General features: G+C 37.7%; 1 protein-coding gene across 2 annotated transcripts in view; it reads left to right on the forward strand.

The window, feature by feature from the left end:
• stc (nuclear transcription factor, X-box binding stc) overlaps positions 1-20,723 on the forward strand; it is a 93,838-nt gene that overhangs the window by 32,194 nt on the left and 40,921 nt on the right. For both annotated transcript variants that reach the window (XM_083114863.1, XM_083114864.1), the window contains exons 5-8: positions 1,337-1,648; positions 4,865-5,028; positions 11,464-11,617; positions 17,566-17,765. In XM_083114863.1, coding sequence (XP_082970989.1) covers positions 1,337-1,648; positions 4,865-5,028; positions 11,464-11,617; positions 17,566-17,765 — 830 coding nt within the window. The remainder of the gene's footprint in view (positions 1-1,336; positions 1,649-4,864; positions 5,029-11,463; positions 11,618-17,565; positions 17,766-20,723) is intronic.

The raw sequence follows: 20,723 nt of genomic DNA on the forward strand, positions 1-20,723 counted from the left end.
TTCACAGTACTTCACTTGGATATACTGTAGTGAAGCAGAAATCCCATTGATAATGTAAGGAAATATGACACTTTATTTTGTTCGATTCAATTGTTTCACTTATATGCAAGAGTTAAGTTGTTTGCTTTACAGAGAAGAGAGAAGTAGCTTTATGCATTGAAAAATGAGTCCGCACTCATGATTCTTGCAAGCAGAGGGTTCCAAACCTCAGTGGAAATATCAACATATAATACCGAGAATGTATAAAGAGACTGATAAATTACAAATTGTATTTCTTAATCATTCACTCTTCACTCTTATCTCATTTAGTCGTAACTTTAAAAATAATCAAGTATTTTATTTTAAACTTACTGCGTATGGCAAAATTCCGTAATCTTCCCTAGCTTGTGAATTGTAATAATTTTCCAAATTCACTATTTTGCAGTTTGAATTCAAATCATAGAGAATAGAGAAATTAAGTCAATTTCATAGAAGATAATATTGGTACTTAACAAATCCATACCTGGATCTCTATGAGTTTTTTATTTCCATTTGCAAAAACATCGATTTAGTTTAGTTTGTAATTGTCAGGGAAAAATGTAAATTTTGTCCTGGAAAACCTGGAAAAGTCAGGGAATTTTATTTCTGCTTGTTTGTAGCCACCCTGTTAATAGCATTTATCATATTTGTGTATGCCATATTGTTTCCTTCTTTGTGTGTGTATGGTGTTAACTGTTAGCAGAGTGGAACCTCAATTCTATGATTTTAAGGCACTTGCCTTGTAATCAAGGGATCCCTGGTTCGATGCCCAGTTGAAGCACATGGTGGATCTGATCCCACCTCCAAGTACTGATTAGCCTATCTGTGCACAAAGTCGACTTAAATTAAGATCTCAAGAAACTGAAACCGTGTTCAGGTGAACAGGGTAAGAAAACTTAAAATATTCAAACGTGTAAAATGTAGAAAAAATTTATAACATTTTCTTATATTGCGACCCTCTATGATGGAATAGTTTGAAATGCTGCTGGATTTTAAAATGTGATGGATTTTTATAAGCAAAACAACAAAAATTATTGAATATTAATAAACCAAGAGAGTTAATTGTATTATTTTGCCACCCAGCATTATTCTGGTATATTTTCTTTGTGAACTGCTAACATGCTTGAATATTTATTATTATTATTTTGCCATTTATTTCCATAAAATTTTTTAAGTATTTTTTAGAAATGTGATGGATTTTTATAAGGAAAACAACAAAAAATATTGAATATTAATAAACCAAGAGAGTTAATTTTATATATTGCTACTACATTGCCATACTTGGCACTACAAAACTTATGAAACTGTATAATTTCAGTATGCTATTGTGGAAAAGTGGAGCAGGACGTTGCATGCACTACAGAATCAGCAGGAGTGACAAACTTCTCATGCGAAGCAGTTTGCGGCCGTCAGCTTGCTTGCGAGAACCACACGTGCACTGCCATATGCCACCCGGGGGAGTGCGAGCTGTGCGACCTGTTACCCGAAAGGGTCACATTCTGTCCCTGCGGTCAGACCGAGATTGAGAAGCTGCAGGAGCGTGATGGTGTCGAACCACGAAGAAACTGTCTTGACTTGGTTCCCACATGTGGAAAGAGCTGTAATAAGAAGCTGTCTTGTGGCCAGCCAGGTGCGTGCAGTGTATATAGTGTGTGTGTGTGTGTGTGGGGGGGGGGGGGAGATTCGAGAAAATATCTGGAAATTTTGGCACCGGAAACTGTATCTGAATTCTGTAGATCTGGTATCTTAAAAATACATCCAAAAAATGTATAAAGTTAGAATTTTTTCTGAGACTGTACCACTTTGAGTCGATACCGTTACAGATTCCCACCAATATGTGTGCTTGAAAATTGTAGCAATTAAAAATTGTCCACGACAATCATGTACATCAATTTACCTGGGTTTTGCTTTTAAAATCTCCAGGAATTACTGCAGAATATTAAAATACATGTTATGTAATCGGATAATACTGTTGTTCACTCAATAACCATGAAAAATAAATGCAAACTTTGAAGTATACATACCAGAAGATGCAAAATTGTTGGACATTTTTGTGGACCCTGCAAAAGACCAAACTGCCAAAAAATTATCGACTGGTATCAGTAAATAAATTCCAATTTTTGATATCGACTCAGGCCTACTCCTTCCCCCAGGATTCAATAATAAAAATAATTCTTTTGTTTCTTGTATTATCTTCTTGATAAAGATATTCTTTATAAACATATTTTTATAGTACATTTATTATGAACAATGTTGAACTAGCTTTATTATCTTAAATTGCAAATGATGTTTAACACTTAAACTTGAGTTTTTCTTGTATGTACGCATTGCTGGCATTGTAGAATTATTTTCCTGTAGTTTATGGTTATTACAAGCATAAGAAAACATGAAAATAAATGTCTGATGAAGGGAGCGTGTGTTCTCCTGAAATGTCAACGAAAAACTGTTTTCTTATGCTTGTAATAACCGTAAACTACAGGAAAATAATCACTTAAACTTCGTTATTGGAATCTTAAAACTTCACTGAATTGTCTGCAAATTTATTCAAGAATTGCCAGTAAACCTGGCAATGTCAGGGTGTTTGTTTTGCTAATTCTAGTACACAGAGATGTCTTCCAAAACATTGAAAATATTTAAAGTAGGGCCGTCAATACCAATGCTTTAGTATCAGTGAAATTACACTGGCAAGTATTGGTTTGAATTGAAACACCAATACAGTGGTGTCTTTCCCAGAGTTTGAACACATCATAGGGTCTGCAAAATGTCGCACAGCACTTTTGCTGAGTAAATATCCTATAAATTTGAAATTCATATTTTCAATCAACTTTTGTACCGGTAAAAAAAATTATTTTGTGGTGCTGTCTTCATGAATTAATGAATATTTAAATTTAAAACTTGGATCGATTGATATGCTGGAGTTGTAATGAAATACTTGCATGTTAAAATGTGGATGTACGAGGGTTATTTTTTAAGTGAGGTCCGTTTTGCAATAAAAACGAAGTAAGTAAATGTTTTGCAAAAAAAAACTTTATTTTCTGAATATACATACACTTCTCTATTTTACTACATAATTTCCTTGTCGGTTTAAACATTTGTCGTAACAAACTAAGAGTTTTTGGACACCCTCCTCATAGAACTCTGCCGCCTGTGATGATAGCCAGTTACTCACGGTCGTTTTCACTTCTTCATCAGTGTGTAAATGCTTGCAGCCCAGGAAGGTCTTCAGATCGTGGAAGAGATGGTATTCGCTAGGTGCAAAGTCTGGACTGTATGGTGGATGGTCAACACATCATCGCCAGTCAAAGTGAAAGCAAAACTGACACTTTCAAAGTGCAAGACCATGGCAACTGTGTTTTGGGACAGGCAGGGTGTTTTGTTAGTGGACTTTTGCTGCAAGGATCAACAATTAACTCTGCTTCCTACTGTGAGACCATAAGAAAACTTCGTCAAGCAATCCAGAACAAACAACGTGGAATGCTGTTAGCCTGTGTCGTACTGATTCATAACAATGCAAGGCCACATGCTGCGCTTCAAACTCAAGATCTGATCGAATCTTTTGGCTGGGAGGTATTCGATCATCCACCATACAGTCCAGACCTTGCTCCTAGCAACTACCACCTCTTCCGCCATCTGAAGACTTTCCTGGGCAGCAAGTGTTTAGACACTGATGAAGAAGTGAAAACGACCGGGAGTAACTGGCAATCACAGGCATCAGAGTTCTATGAGGAGGGTATCCAAAAACTTGTAGTTCGTTACGATAAATGTTTAAACCAGCAAGGAAATTATGTAGAAAAATAGAGAAGTGTATGTACATTGAGAAAATAATGTTTTTTTTTAAAACATTTACTTCATTTTTATTGCAAAAGGGACCTTACTTAAAAAATAACCCTCGTATATTCTGAAATACTTTAGATGTTAACATTGAGTATTAGCATTGGTATCATTTTGAGTCTTCACAGCCCTATCTATCATAGTTTGTAACCCCCACCCCCAGGAAGTCACTACGTAGACAAAATTCCCTTGCACATTGCACCATGCCAGAGAGGCACGTGAGGCTATGAGGAGGTAGGGCTCCAAACATTCTCGACCTTGCCATTTTTCGAGGTCATCTGGTATGGCATTAGGCTACAGCCACCTTTAGCCCCTGTGGTTACAGCCAGGTATTCATTTATGTAAGGCTGGGTAGACCCTAGAGTTGCAGGGACAAGGCTGGAAAATTTAGATTTAGATCATCCACTCTGGGAATCAATGTGGATCTCCCATGCACTACTGACTGTCCTTTGCAGTTCCAACAGTCACTAGAAGTTTATTTTAAAGAGATGTAAAAGTTATGGAATATGGTTTTGCAAAATGATTGGGAACTGACAATTTAAGCTTTTTTTTTAACATATTGAAAATAATGCAAATACTTCACTACATTAAATTTTTTCATGCATGGGAGTGCAGTCGTTTACATAGAGTGAAATAAAGTAGCTCAACTAATTTGAGACAAGGCAATGATCATAGCCACCAGAAAAATAAAAGCCAAGTGAACAGCATTAAAGAGAATGAGGTGAGAGTCCTGACCAAACAACACTGTTCACTCAATTTCTCCACTGTTCTATTTCATCCTTGTGCATATGATTCACACAGTGGTCTATATTGAACTAGTTACAAATTACGGTACTTTAGTATTATACGGACTACGTGGTTAGGTTAGGTGTATTAACCCCAGTTTCAGGACCGACAAAATCATGTTTGCGAGGGTAATATAATACTCGTAACCTAACCTGGTAGTCCATATAATACTAAAGTACCCAAATTACTATTAGGTGCAATCTAATAATAATACTTGTATATTTTGAAGGTGATCCACATCTGTGCAAAGCATTGTGCCACATGGGTCCCTGCCCGACATGCCCTGGAACGACCCTGGTGAGATGCCGCTGTGGGCACATGGATAAGGAAGTTCCGTGTTCGGAACTGAAGACTAAAGCTGATGATGCCCGGTGCGAAAAGAAGTGTACTAAGGTGAGATGAAGGAAGATATTGTCTCTGCATTGATGTAGCATTTTCAGTAGGAAGTCATGACATTCGAGGATGTGATTTCTGATTAGAGCCTGACCGGCCAAAGAATGACCGTGAGGAAACAGACTTTTTGCCTGCAGGTCAAGGGCAGAAAAAGTCATTCCATATGAAATCAACACAGCCCACAACCTGACCATCTCAGATTTTCATGAAATTTGGGGAGTTGAAACTATGAATGGAACTTAGTAACTATGAAAAATTTTAGTTTCATGCATCTTGTAATTGTTAAATTATTCAAGGTCAAAGTTAGCATAAATTGCCCTTTTTGAACCCGCTTAGCTATACTAAATCTGCTATAACTCCACCCCTATTTCGCCTAGGAAGCTCAAATAAAGCTTATTGTACAGGGAATTGAACAAGCTTTCCAGTGATATATAACAAGCCTACCTTTGGATAAAAATAAAATTGTCACATGACCTTGACCTTTGTCCTTGAATATCTCAAAACACGTCATCACCAAAAATTGTGAAAAAAATATATTTGATCCCTCATACCATATCTAAAACATATATCAAAAAATCATTCTGCGACTGCAATGGGATCAGAAGATACAAAATAATATGTGTAACTATGTGACTGATAAAAGCCCCATTATATGAACTATGACGAGTCAAATGTCCCTTAACAGCCCCTACAAAATGTAAAGGAGTTACCCTGGGTATATTTGGTCATGAAAGAAATAGGTTAGGCACAGGGAGATCCCTAGCCGTGTGTGTCAACTGCAGGTCCGGCATATTGTTGACCGCCATATTGAATTCAATGCAAAAATTTCAAAGCAAAGAGCGTGATGTGATACATCAAATCAGGCTAGAATTTCACGAGAAATGAAGTGACGAAGGTTTTTCCAACGTATCTTTAGCCAGCAAAAAGTTATATGCATGTCTTTCACTGAAGATATATGCACATTATAATGTTGTCAATGTTCCTGTGAGCACACTCGTTGACGTCTCTCACACTCACATAGAACATTTGGCAATGTAGCAGGTGCAACAACATCGCAAGCAGCAACTATGCCTTCTCTCAGATGGTCAAGATCAGGGACTTTAGTGCATGCACCATTCTCTTCAAATGTTTCTGAAGGTAAAAGTCCTCCTAAGATGTTAGATCTGGGGAATGTGCAGGCCTTTTAATACACTGGTCGACAATTGCTAAGGAACAAACATGTTTTGACGTTTCATAGTTTCAACTCCCCAAATTTCATGAGGAAATTGCACATATCTGTGTTGATTTGGCATGGAATGAATCAAATGCGATGTTGCTATATATCTGATTTTTGGTCCAGTTGTACACGATATCTTTTACTGTCAACAACAAGCCTTCACTCCCATTTCAGGGTGAGGCAGGGAATCTGAGACCTATATGCTTGCTAGGAGGCAGCAACAATAGCCTTTGCTGTGCTTGACCTTGTTGAGGGTGCCACCTGCTTCGAAAACAACTTTGAAACGAAAAGTTTGGCAACGCAATGAGAATTCTCCCTCACCATGGCAAGCGGACAAAGCCAATTGGTTCAACGGTTCATGTGACCCTCCCTGGCTTTCGACGGAAAAGACAAAGTAGAATTTTCAAGTTCGTTCTTTCGCCAAACATACTTTAGTAGGGATCTTGATTTATTGCAAATGCAATAACATTATAAACTTTATAAAAAGTATTTTAAAGAATCACTTAAAATAACTTGATTAATTTGAGTATATCATACAATCATATATATGTACAGTATGTACCATACTTGGTCGTACAGCCTGTATACATTGTATGGAACCCCTCTGTACATGTTCAGTTGGCGAAATATGATAACTAGGGCCTGGGACTTTGTTATTTTGACATATTTCAACAATTTCGCATTTTTACAACATATTTCTTCAATTTTGTTATAATAAGACATATTTCTGTATAATTTCGTAATTCTCGCACATAATCAGTTATTTCATAATTTTTTCTTCGTAGCTTTAGCACAACGGATAGTTCATATTGTCGATTGCAGGATATGGAAATTACGGAGGAAGAAAGGTGCCGTCTTTTCTTAGTACAGAACAATAAAACCCAATTTTTTTTTATCCCGCCAACAATTGATAGCCATGCAAACATTATTGAGGAAAAATGTTCTCTCTCATTGTTGCACAGGAAGTATAGAAGTTTCGTTCTCATTTGTTTGCCTTTTTCGCTTTTCACAAAAATCAGTCAAATGTAAAAATAACATTCGGTACATTACAGCCGTACTCTACTCTAAAGGGTATGGGAGAAATTCGAGAGTACTGTTGTGCATATTTTTGGCTATACTGGGAATATTTCTGCATTTTTCTGACATATTAGTAATTTTTCGTGACATAATTACATACATATTTTAGTTTTATAGGACATAAAAGTCCCGGGCCCTAATGATAACGAAAGGTGTCTAGTATTCAGGGAGGACCTTCAAAAAGATAATTTGTACACAAGATGCGAGATACAGTAATTGTACTGGATGGAGAGTATTATAAATTGTTTGAGGTTGTATGATGTATGTACCTTTCTTGTCCGTACACATGAGTCACTTAGTGACCATGTCACGTCTTTGTGTGCAGCGCACTGAGTTTTCGTACTTACAGCTTCAGTTGCAGGTCTGTGTAATCACTCTGTCACTGTTCAACCACCCTGCCAGCGTGGGCAGTCCGTAATGGGGAAGCGAAAGAAGCTTTGCTCTGACCTTAAAGATGTGATAGTGAATCTTGCTCTTAAAGGACATTTTTTGAGGGAAATGGGGTCATTAGTGAACAAATTACATTATACTGTGCAGTGCATAGTAAATAAATTCAAATATGAGGGTTCAACGAAGAATCTGGCAAGATGAAGTAGCGAGAAAAGGCTAGTCGAGAGAGAGGAGTGTTTCTTGGTGAGACAAAATAAGGCATATCCAAAATTAAATGATTCCAAAATGGAGATCATGGGTAGAAAGTGCAACAGGAGAGACAGCGCAATTCAACCGTTCGTCGTGCATTGTACTGAAAGGGATATCATGGGAGAATGCAAAAAAAGCATGTGCATAATGACCAGGAGTTCTGGGACAACGAACGTCATCTGCTCCGATGAGACCAAAATAAACCTTTTCGGATCAGATGGTGTCCACAGGGTGTGGAGGAAGGCAAATGTTCTTGTGAACATTATTTGAGCAAGACTTTTTTTCTTTTTTGTTTTCTAGTGGTGTACTTTATCATTTCACTTTCCAACTACCTCTGTACGGATAAGACTGGTACATACTGTATTAATATTATAATTGGTGGCACAGAGTACTGATTAATCTGCCCCATCTCTGTGAGATATGATTGAAGAAGGGAATAAATATATATATTTCTTCAATTTTATCCATTGCTTTTGTATTTCCATTTATATATAAAAAGAAGTGCTCTAAGCAAAATTACATTAAGTCAAACATTACAGAACGGTGGAGCATTTCTTTGAAATGCCTGGAGAAATCTTGGGAAACTTGAGGGAATTTGTTTAGGCAAAATCAGTAGTAACAGTGAAATTATTCATTCAGCATAATTTCCAGGATATTTAACTTCCCTAGAAGTGTTGCGTGGTATATTTGCTGACCCTACGAGCTATCCAGACTCCAACTGTCTCTTTCTGATAGAGATGTCATTTGTATCTGCCAATACTGATAGATCAGCCTGTTGATAATGTTTCTATCTATCTCTCTAGCCTTCATAAACCTGAAGGTTCACGGCTGCAGCAACAGAGGCCTTCCATCTGTCCTTATCATAAGCAAGATCTATTTACTCTTTTCCATCCCTACTGATTTCATTTAGGTCCATCTCAACGTTATACCTCCATCTTCATCTTGGCCTTCCTACAGGTCTCTTACCATCAGGTTTCCCAACAAGAATCCTGTAAACTCTTCTTTCCTCTCCCATTCGTGCCACATGGCCTGCCCACCTAAGTCTTCTTGATTTAATCATTCTAATAATATCTGGACATGAATACAAATTGTGTAGTTCTCCACTCATCTGTCTACTCATCCCTTTTAGGTCCAAATATTTTCCTAAGGATGTTATTTTCAAATACAGTATTACGTCGTTTATCCGCACGTCAATTATCCGCAACATCAGTTATCCGCACACTCAAAAGAGCAAGAGTCAATTTTGAACAAATTTAAGCAATTTCTTTAATTGTACATTGGGTCTAGATGAGTTTTAGTTTCTTAACACAGTACTGTAAATTAGGCATGGATATTAAGAGTAGGGATGGACCGATATGAAATTTTGGCTGATACTGATAAAGTACCGATACAAAATTTACCAATACCGATAAGCGATATTCTACCGATTTGACCTCCCTAATAAATGTGTGTTTCAAGGTGACTGTAGTGAAAAAGAAATTGCATATTTAGTCATTTACTTTTTCGAAAGTAGGGCATGGAGATTATCCATAAAAATTACAACAAACTAGCAGAATTTTGCAGTAAATTATCATATATTTATCGATATATCGAATCGGTAAAATAATCGGTAATTTCACCGATACACCAATATGCCTATATCGGCCGATACCGATAAAGTACCGATTAATCGGTCCCATCCCTAATTAAGTGTGTTTTCTCATGTCTTTTGTTTTCTTGTACTGTTTACGTACAGGTATTGGACAAAATAATGGAAACACGAGTCAGAAGTGGGACATATTTTCAATGTGCCTGGTAATACTGAGCTCGGCGGAGATCAACCTTCTCTTGTTTGTTGCAGGTAGTATGGACTGTGCACTGACAGTAGAGTGAGGCAGTGTGGTAGTGCATGTTGTTCAGGTGTAGTGAGTGACCAGTATAGCCGACCTGACGGAGTTTGAAAGAGTCGAATTGTTGGTGCCCGTTTCACTGGAGCATCTGTGAGCAAAACAGCGAAGTTATGTGGTGTAACATGAGGCACTGTCTCGAAAGTCATGACCGCATACACAGTGCACGGTGAAACAAGGTCTGCTAAGCACAATAGTGGTTGAAAGACGAAGCTGCAGGAAAGGGACAACCGGGCCTTGAAGCGTATTGTGACGTTGCAGAAGAAAACAATGGCCTCCAAAGTGACTACAGAACTTAATCAGCACCTAAACACCCTGTGTCATGCAAAGCAGTGAGGCGGGAACTGCATCAAATGGGTATCCATGGGCATGTTGCTATTGCCAAGTCCCTAATAACTGAGACGAGTGCTCGAAGGTGACGTGCATGATGCAATGACCACAACACTTGGATGTTGGAGGACTCCAGTCATTTGGTCAGAGTAGTCAACCTTTACCCTCTTCCCCACTACTGGATGCATGTTTGTATGGCGAACATCCTCGGCAGCATACGATGTGGACTGTCACCGCCCGACTGTCAAACATGGTGGCGGCTCTATTATGGTCTGGGGCATTATATCATGGTATTCGGCAGCCCCCTTGTCACATTACACAGTCGGGTCTCATAAGCAGTGTATAGCGAACTCTTGGGTAACCAGATCCACCTAATGGTGCAAACCTTATTTCCAAACCGGAATGCCATCTTCCAGGATGATAATGCCCCCATTCATACTGCTGGCACTGTTCAACAGTGGTTTCCAGAGCATGCTGACGAGTTCAACATCTTCCCTGGCCCACCCAGTCCCCAGACCTGAATATCATCGAGCCTCTGTGGGCTGTTTTGGAATCCAGAGTTCGGCGTCGATTTCCACCTCCTTCGTCTCTACCTGAGCTGGAGGCTGTGCTGCATGAAGAATGGCTTCAAATTCCACTCACCACCATTCAGGACTTGTATCGGTCTTTTCCGTCCCGAATCCAAGTTGTATTGCATCCTAAAGGTGGCCCAACACTGTATTAATACATGATGTTCCGACTTCCACAGGTGTTTCCATTATTTTGTCCAATACCTGTATGTTGTACTGTGTACTGTATGTATAAAATAAACCTATAATGTACGGGCTTTTTTTGTTTGAATTATCTGCATAACCTTCGGTCCTAATTAATGCGGATAAACGACGTTCTACTGTACTCTCAATTTATGTCCCTCTTTCAATGTAAGGCACCAAGTTTTGCATCCATATAATACTACAGGCAAAATTACTGATTTGTTTATTTTAACTTTTAGTTTCTTAAAGATATTAAACGAGAAGACAAAGTTTATGAAGAGAAAAGTAATATGGATTTCCTGAATAAGCCTGCTTCTTATTTCTCTTTAATATTATTTTCATTTGTTACTATTACTCCTAAGTACTTGAATTTGGAAAATGGTTCAAATGAGTTGTTATCAATAATTAGATTTTGATTATTACCTAACACTTTGTTTCGGCCTGTAAGCATATATTTAGTTTTCTCTTTCCTAACTTCCAAACCTGTCTCTTGAGTTGATAATGTTTCATTAATTTTAATTGTTTTTCTTTTCAGAAACGTGCCTGTGGGCGACACAAGTGCACTCAGTTCTGTTGCATTGACGTGGATCACGTGTGTCCTCTGATTTGCAACCACAATCTGTCGTGTGGGTTGCATAAGTGTGAGGAGCCATGTCACAGGGGAAACTGTGCACAGTGTTGGAGGACAAGTGAGTTATGATGTTATGTGGTTTAGCCACCAAAATTGTTGTAGTAATCAGCTGTACAAAGATATTGTACATTCACCTCCTTAATTAATGCATTTAACCAAGTGATGTTATGGTCTTTGCATTAAGATTGTAAAATTTACTTTACAAAACCAACTATTCAAAAGTGGTCCATGTAATGCACTACAGTGCGAGAGGTTTCTGACCCATACCCTGATCAGACAAGTATCATTGTTTTTCCCCAATTACCATTTCTTTAGTTCATTCATCTTCATTGTTGCAATTAACTAAGAGGTACAGTCACTGACAATTCTGGATTGTAACAAATCCATTAACTTTCAGTGGAATTGTTACAACCGAGAATTGTTCATGACTGTACAATGATGTAAATTCAGTGAGAGAAAAATAGAACTTCTCAAAACCAAGGCATGTGAATTATTCTTCTCTATCCCTAAAGCTAACAGAATTAAGTAATTTTGCACTGGTTAATAGTTGAAGGTAATTAGTGAAATATCGTATTGGTAGGGACACGGGACACAAATTTATGGTAAATAAAAACTGAGGAGAATGGTAAAAAAAATGTTAGATCGGCGGTATATATCAGCGGTGAATTTTTTTTTCAGTACACTCTTTTCAATGATGAGAGAATACAAAAAAACCTGTAAATTAAGTTTTGTGATCAGCATCTGCTTGTGCTGATTATAACATATTGCAAATATGTTACATATTCTCAAGTCTAACAAAGAATCTATTCAGAAAATGGCAAACACTCATTTAGTTGCATTTCAGACTCAAGCGACAGGTGACACATGTCTCTTAGAAACAAACCTTCACAAACAAATGCAACATTTCAAACCGAAGTGACATGACAAGTTGCATGTGTGTCTCAATATGGTACATGGTGTCTCCTTGGTTTGTTTTGCTTTATACTGAAGGGACCCGTGTCGCATGAAGATATTACCAATCAATTCAGGCCTATTGCAGGCTATCATACTACTATGGTGTGAAACATTGTTGTTGATTGGCTCAAACTCGAGTGGCATGCGTCTCGTGTCACTTGCCACCTAAGTCTGTTGTTCGCGCATACTTATGGATAGGGACCTTGACGTCTTTTTAATACAACACCAAAAAATGTTAATTGCTTGCTGTAAAACAACAACAAAAAAAAAGTGTTGTACGTGCAGTGGCATGTTGTGAATGCATTTTCATCCATTTGAAATCACGAAATATCACATTTATGAACACTTTTGTAAATATCAACACATTTTCTGCTTTAAAAACTAAAAATACCATGAAAATTCACCACTTGTGTTTTGTGTGCACGCCTACCACATTTACAGATGTGTAATGTGCATGCCTTCCAAAATTTTGTGCAAAAGGAAAGTATGGTGCGTGTGATATGAAATAATACCAAAAGCTACAGTGTAAGCACATGTAAATACTTTTCCTATGACTTTTCACCTTATTTGGGAACATTTTACACCACCGAGGAAAATGGTGAAGACCTGAGGGGAAATCGAATGTGCACTTACAGCCAGACGGGTTTGATTCCCGGTGGGATATCTGAAATCTCTACGATTTTATCTGACTCCGATCGTGAAAAACCATAAACTGAGACGATGGGTCTCGATCTGACTATGCATCAGACAACAAAAAAAGTCGAAATGTGTCTGGTCTTGGTACTCCATGGCCTATTTACAACGGGGGAAGGGTGTAATCAGATTACAACTGTAATTATCCTTTTTTTTTAATAGATTAATTTATCTTCGTGCACAGCGACACTTAAAACTGTGGTTTATATTTTTCACCCCTTTCACACATTCACCTGAAAGTCGCAACAATTGCGATTCCTAAGAAAGTTGTTCGCATTGACTTCCGATGGATTTGCGTGGTCTTGTCAGTCACCACATCGTCGCCATGTTGCTGGTTGTTTACGTCTGTTCAGTTGCTGTGCAGCTGGCCGAAAAGGCGTGGAACTGAGAGCGTACGTTTGTTTACGTTTTGGCTTCGCGTGTGGGTGATTCATTCTCAAAGCCTATCTTACTCGTCGCATACAGAGTAATCCTGAAATTGTTGCTACAGCTAGCAAACTGAATGTAACTGGCAGCTGTGAAGAGATTAAGAGAAAAAAAGAAATGCAGCTTGACAAGCACAGCAATTAGCAAATTTTTCGAATGGAGACTATGTGCATAAGAAATCACAATTTACATCTTTTTCCGATGTGATCGAAGGTAATTGTTTTTACAACTGCTAGTAGTAGGTTATTTTAGACAATTGTTTCATCACAAATCAGCAGTGTAAACACACGGCCTCGATTGCCGGTTTTTGCGCATTTCCTACTTAATTCGATGATATTTCGCGAAAAGGCGTTAATTTCATGGAAAAGCACACATTTTGCGTTACTTCACGAATAAAACTCGCACATATTTCATCATTGGTGATGTAGTTATTTGCGGAATGTTAGACAATTGCAACGTTTCTTCACATTTTCGCGCATCACGAAAAGTCAATGTCCCTATGTATTGGTAAAATCATCAGCAATTTTATCAACTGATTAATCTGTCCGATCGTTAGTTTATTGTGTAATTATTGTAGGATTTTGGGCAGTCGTAAAGAATTTGAAACAAAATATTGAATTCATGTTAAGGGGAATAAACGACGTGGTTGATAATATAAGATGTAAGCGAGTTACTAGAGATATATCCGCGAATATATCTTTAGTAACTCGCTTACATCTTATAAAAATATTGAAAAAATATTTTTTTTTATAGTTTCAATCACTACTTTTAGCGAAAAATGTAGTCATTTATAGTAGGACAGGATATCACTAATTATCCACGATGCAGTTATACAGTGCGTTCAATTTAAAACCAGCCCCAAGGTATATATGTATGAGTAGTGTAACAGATACCTCAACTACTACAGCAAATGCTGGAAGTGATGTCCTTGTTCTTCGATGCATATATCCAGACAGTTCACTATGTTCCTAGCGTCCGTATAGAACATTTTTACAGTTACATTCTGAAGAGCTTCAATAATGTTATTCTTTAGCTCTTGTAGGGTATTTGTATTGTACCTGTGCACTGTTTGTTTCAAATAACCCCACAAAAAGAAACCAAAACTGGTGAGATCTGGGCCATAGTCCTCTGAAATTGACTGTGACTCGAACACTGAGCGAATAGAGACAAACAATACAACCTTCCTCTGCTATGTTCCCTCCCATTTTGTCCCTTCCTTCTTCGCACTTGCTCACTCCCCGCTATAAGTACGAGGGTCATTCGGAAAGTAATTCTGTTTGGGTATAAAAGAAACACCAGGACATTGTGAGAGTTTTTATTATATACAACTGAAAGACTACTCGAAGCTATTTTTCTAAGTAAGCACCATTTCTGTTGAGACACTTATCATATCGGTGAACAACGTTTACAATACCCATGTCTAAGAAATCTGCCGCCTCTGCATTCAGCCATGGAGTAACACTGTCCTTGAGCAACTGTATTTTAGGACAGAAAAGGGATACTGTTGGTGAAGTTCCTGGTACGAGGCACAACAATCAACTCCCAAGAGTATTGTGAAAGCTTGAGGAAATTGCAACGAGCAATTCAAAACAGGTGACGTGGCATGTTCAGTTCTGGCATTGTTCTCGTGCATGAACGCTCACCTGCATACTGCTGCTCGAACCAAGGACCTTCTCCAACATTTTCAGTGGGAATTGTTTGACCACCCTCCTTACAGCCTATATTTGACCTCTTTCCACAAATGAAGAAGTAGCTAGGGCACAGCGCTTCAACAATGACCAGGAGCTCAAGTGTTACTGCATGGCTGAATGCACAGGCGGCAGATTTCTTTGACATGGGTATTGTAAACCTTGTTGGCCGATATGATGTGTGTGTCATCAGAACTGGTGCTTATGTAGAAAAATAGCTTAGAGTTGTCTCTTTCAGTTGTATATAATAAAAACTCTCACAATGTCCTGGTGTTGCTTTTATACCCAAACGGAAGTTACTTTCTGAATGACCCTTGTATAAGTACATACAAGACTAGCGCAACAACGAAAGATTAGAGGCAAATGGGCAAACAATTAGAAATGTACCTTTGGATGGTTTTAAAATGAACGCACTGTATTTATGTATGTTTGATGGCAGCATTGTTTTTGTTTTTCACTAGGTATGGTTTCTGCCACTCATTACTGCTGAGGTTTGATGTTACTTGGTCAGGTGCATTGTTATTACAGTAATGTTTCTAATGGCAGCTGATCCATTTGCACCAAAGAGTAACAGTGTTCAGTGATACATTTTTATTGGTCTGAAGGTGTATCGGGGACCAAAATCCATCAGTGGCATTCCTCACAGTTTGGGAACTGTTTTACCACAACATGTTCTACAGGTGGATGGAAAAGTTCCAAAATGGTTTCACATTTACTATCTTGTAGACCCAGGCCCAGTACAGGACCTTATGAGGAAGGGGACCAAACAATAAACAGTATTTGTTACAGTGAGATTGTTAGTGAAAGGCTAAAGCCTACAATTCCAAGAGGACTGCTGTTAAAAGGTGTTGTCTTTTTGCATGACAATGCCCATCTGCATACTGCTGCCTACACTGTTGAAGGTATTGGCTCATCCGCCATACAGTCCTGATCTTGAACCAACAAACTGTCACCCGTTTGGTCCACTAAAAGCGAAATTAAGATGCCATTGTTTTAAATATGGTACAAACAGAAGTGTACTACATTTGTGGTTCATTGCAGAGCCAAAAATTTGTTTTTGTGAGAGCATAGAGAAACTTGTGCAATGATGGAAAAGGGGTTTTGGAAAGCAAGGGAAATATGTTGAAAAATCATGTTGTTGTTATCTGAAACAAAGGCTGTACCTGCATTGTAGATAATTATTGATTTGTATGGGTTTACAAGATATATTTTAAAACATTCATAATTTCACATGAGAGATGATCAGAATATTAAAATAGCTGTTATGTGATCGTAAATAAATTTTTCCATAAAAATACCTATACTTTTGCTCAAGTTTTTTTTAAAATTCTTCTAGTGACTGGGGGTGCTGAGATCAATAATTTGCAGCGACTTAGCTTCAGTCTATTTTATTTAGTTTTACGATTGGATATTTAGCTTTTGCTCACTAAATTTTTTAATATAATGTAAACAGGGTGTCCAGACTAAACATAGAAAATAATTAATCATAATGAGAGAACAACTCATTATGTATTTGCAGTCATAACAATAACACTCTGTCAATAGGAAATATCTCCAAGATCTGTTGTCACAATTTCGAGATCACTGGTACAAGCGCATACATATCAGTATTCAAGAGGTGCTGGGTTCGATACCTGGTGGAGGCACGTAGTGGTTCGGATCCCACTTTGAACTGTAGGTCCAGTCTCGATTAGCCTTACTGTGCATAAAGTGGACTTAAAACACCAACTCAATCAATCAGTAATGGCATATGCTTAAAAACAGCATAAGAAGGAGTACAGCCTCAGTCAAGATGTGGATGTCACAGTGGAAGGTTCAGTGGGTGCTTTGGTGTGCCGAATTGGGATTTAATTAAAAACTGTGTGTACGAGAAAAAAGTTTGAGATTTGGTTGATGTGGAAAAGTATATTGATAACACTAAACCTATGCCTTCATACTGGAATACACTTAGAGAGCTCATTTTAACATTGAACTTTACTAACCTTCATACAAACTTTGCGAGTTCAATTGTGTGATGATAAAATATATATGCTGCATTTCAGTAAAACTTATAACCACTAAGATGTGTGTGAATTTTATGATTTTAGCCTGACAACCTGTATAAGATGCTTGTGTGAATACACAACGGTTTGTACTGAAGAGAAAATAGAGAATGAATACACAATGCTGAAGTAGTAAGTAACGCCGTAGAAAAATTCAACGTTCTGGAATCTTGTTTTAATATGTTATAATATGTGTACTTCAGGTTTTGAAGAGCTGTATTGCGAGTGTGGAGAAAGCGTACATTATCCTCCTGTGCCATGTGGGACCAAACCTCCGGAGTGTTCTAGGCCATGTCCCCGCCAGCATTCTTGTGATCATCCAGTGCTTCACAATTGTCACAGTGATTCAACGTGTCCACCTTGTACTGTGCTAACCGAGAAGTGGTGTCATGGAAACCATGAGGTAACTTATATTATAGTATTTTTTATCGGATGGGCTGATATTAGAATTCTGGTATAACAGATAAAACCAATAAAGTATGAATGACTGACATTAGAATTCCCGTTAGTCATGGATAAAATAAATTTGCATGGATAGTCTTTAATATTTGGTGATGCCTCACTGGTGAGTAGATGCTAGATTTTGCCCTAAATGCCCGTCTTGTTCCTGTGAACAATTTTCTACGTTTTCAGTACAGAAGTTTGTTTCAGTGTGCAACAATCACCATATGTATATGGTGCTTAAAAATGGCCTATTTCAAATAGTCGTGTGATAACCAGAGGGATGTAACTGGGCCAGTCCATGAGTTCTGGGTGTGACAATCACACACTTCAAATCTAAATATTTTGTGAACAAAAACATTGAGCTCATCCATATCATCATTATAGTTTCAGAATGATGACATTGTTACTGACCTGAAGAGGGAGCTCTGTAAACAACGTTGTTTTTTAGGCAATTCAAGAACTGGAGTTCCGAGTGTGACTCGCACAACAGTAAAAGCTTCACCTAGCATCACACAAGTTGAAAATTGAATTTTTACAACTTTTTTTTATCCATCATATTTTTTTGTGGGGAATTTAGATTGTAACCTGTCATCTCATGTATTTTATTCCAGTGAAAACATTTTTATTTTTACTGTTATTAATTTTTTTAAAAGTTCCGGGTGTGACCTATGTGAATACCTCATTTATTAACTCCATTTAATACCATATGAAAGGAAAAATGAACAACATCAACTCATAAATTTTAATAATAACCAAATTTATTTGTGAAAATTACGAATTTATTGAGCATTGTTTATACATTCAAATCTTAATGTAAAGAGGCAACCTTTATCACATTTTCCGCTTCTCTTTGTTAATCTGTATTCTTAAAGCCATTCTTAACGCTATTCAAGGACATGTAAATATCAAACTAGTAACTATTTAGTGTCTCGCACTAATTTAAAGCGTAAGTTTAATGCTGTTTAAATAGTATTTGGACTAATTTTACTTTTTGAAGTGGTAGGATCACTTTGACATTGATTGGCCCAACTACAATGTATCAAATTAACAGGAAAGAGAGGAAATGCATTTGTAGTAATATGTCGTGACTATCAACTTCACTCAAATAGAACTGCTGTGAAGATATGTTAAACAAAACCTAAAACTGCATTATTTTCTTGTAGTTTACGGTTATTACAAGCATAAGAAAACAGTTTTTCTTTGTGACGTTTCAGGAGAACACACGCTCCTTTTTTTTCAAAGAAAAAAGAAAAAAAAAAGATGAAAATAAATGTCTGATGAAAGGAGCGTGTGTTCTCCTGAAACATCACAAAGAAAAACTGTTTTCTTATGCTTGTAATAACCGTAAACTACAAGAAAATAATTCTATAATGCAAGCAATGCGTACATACAAGAAAAACTAAAACTGCATTTCTGGAGTTACGTTCTTCTGGTTTTCATATGATGAAATGCAACTGCTTATCTTGATCTGTAGTAAATACCTTAAGTTCTTTGAAGTGTGCTATGGTGCCCTAGAGTTTAGGTTCTTACAAGGGCAAGGGAACTAACATTAGAGCATCTGCAAAGTGAAATATGTGAAGTTTTTCTATGAATTTAAAGCATATTTCTGAACATGCATGGGACGCTTTGAACATACACCCTTAATCAAAGTAGCAAAATGCATAACATGTGGATTATCTACATAGATGATGGATTCATAATATGGTCACTGCAGATCATGCTACGACTGCCTTCTTTCCTCCTCCGTATTCTGTAATAAGATACAGTACTGTTTGACGAGCGATCAGAGAGCTCTCGAGTTTTCTGCGCATAACCGAAGTAGCAGTGTCCATTCGTAAATTGGGGAAGTTCGCGGAGCTGCTTCTCTGAAGCCCGAGTGTCACATGGGGAAAGAGAGCACTGTTGCCAACCGGAGAAAATTGACACACAAGATATTGGAAGTGCTCTGGCCGTGGGGTGGCGTGTTTGCAACAAAACATGAAGACGTGAAGTTTGTGTAGAGTTCTTGTATGTGCTTTTGTAATGATGGAGGCAGGACCATCAAAACGTTCTGGTGTTAAACCTCTACGCAGCGTGTGCAAACAGATGGTGCACAATGTGCTTGCATTCTGCAACAAAGAAACATTAGAATGCCACCCTCGTGATTCCAATTTTGCAGGCCAAAATCTTGGAAACAACGCGACCCCCCAATCCCCATTCTAACGATGCTCCTATAAGTGAAACTACAATTCTTTACCCTTCTATTTGAAATTGGAAGGACAAACGGCATGGTTGTGATAAAAAAACAAAAAAAAACATCCTTGTCACAATTCTGTGCATGTCCCTCAGTTTTCGTTACTTACGTTCTGGTGGATAAGCATCCTCGCAGATTTGTAACACTGTTCAACGTGCATGGTGTTCTCCCATCTGTCTTCCCCTTTTTCTTGGCACTTGGCCAACTCGAGCTCTCCGATCGCTGGTCAAACAGTATGCAATTTCATTAAAACTTACAAAACAAAGTTTTTTCATGACTTTATTAGTTCGAGAGCATACAGACATGTTAAACACCTCATGAAAAGAAAGGTGCACAATATGCATCCCACTAGCTTACAAATACACCATCACCCGAACTGACACTTCCTCCAAATATTTGTCACATCTTAACAACAATTTGTACACATTTTTTCCACTTTTATGGTATGTTGCCAGCAAGTTTGTAATTGATGCATCATGATTGTCTTGATTTTACAACTGATGAAAAAATGTCACACATGCAGCAAGGGAACATTACAAATATAGTCAAACATGGCAGGTAACACAGAAAGCAAAGGACATGGCTGGTGCTATTTTTACACAAAACTTCCCATGAAAGTACAGGGCTAGCCTAAAAGACACTAATAGGGTTGAAATACTTGCATAATTTGAAGAGTATCCTGAA

Source organism: Lepisma saccharinum, chromosome 29 (assembly GCF_977018435.1).
Source record: "Lepisma saccharinum chromosome 29, izLepSacc3.1, whole genome shotgun sequence".
Taxonomy (NCBI): Eukaryota; Metazoa; Arthropoda; class Insecta; order Zygentoma; family Lepismatidae; genus Lepisma; species Lepisma saccharinum.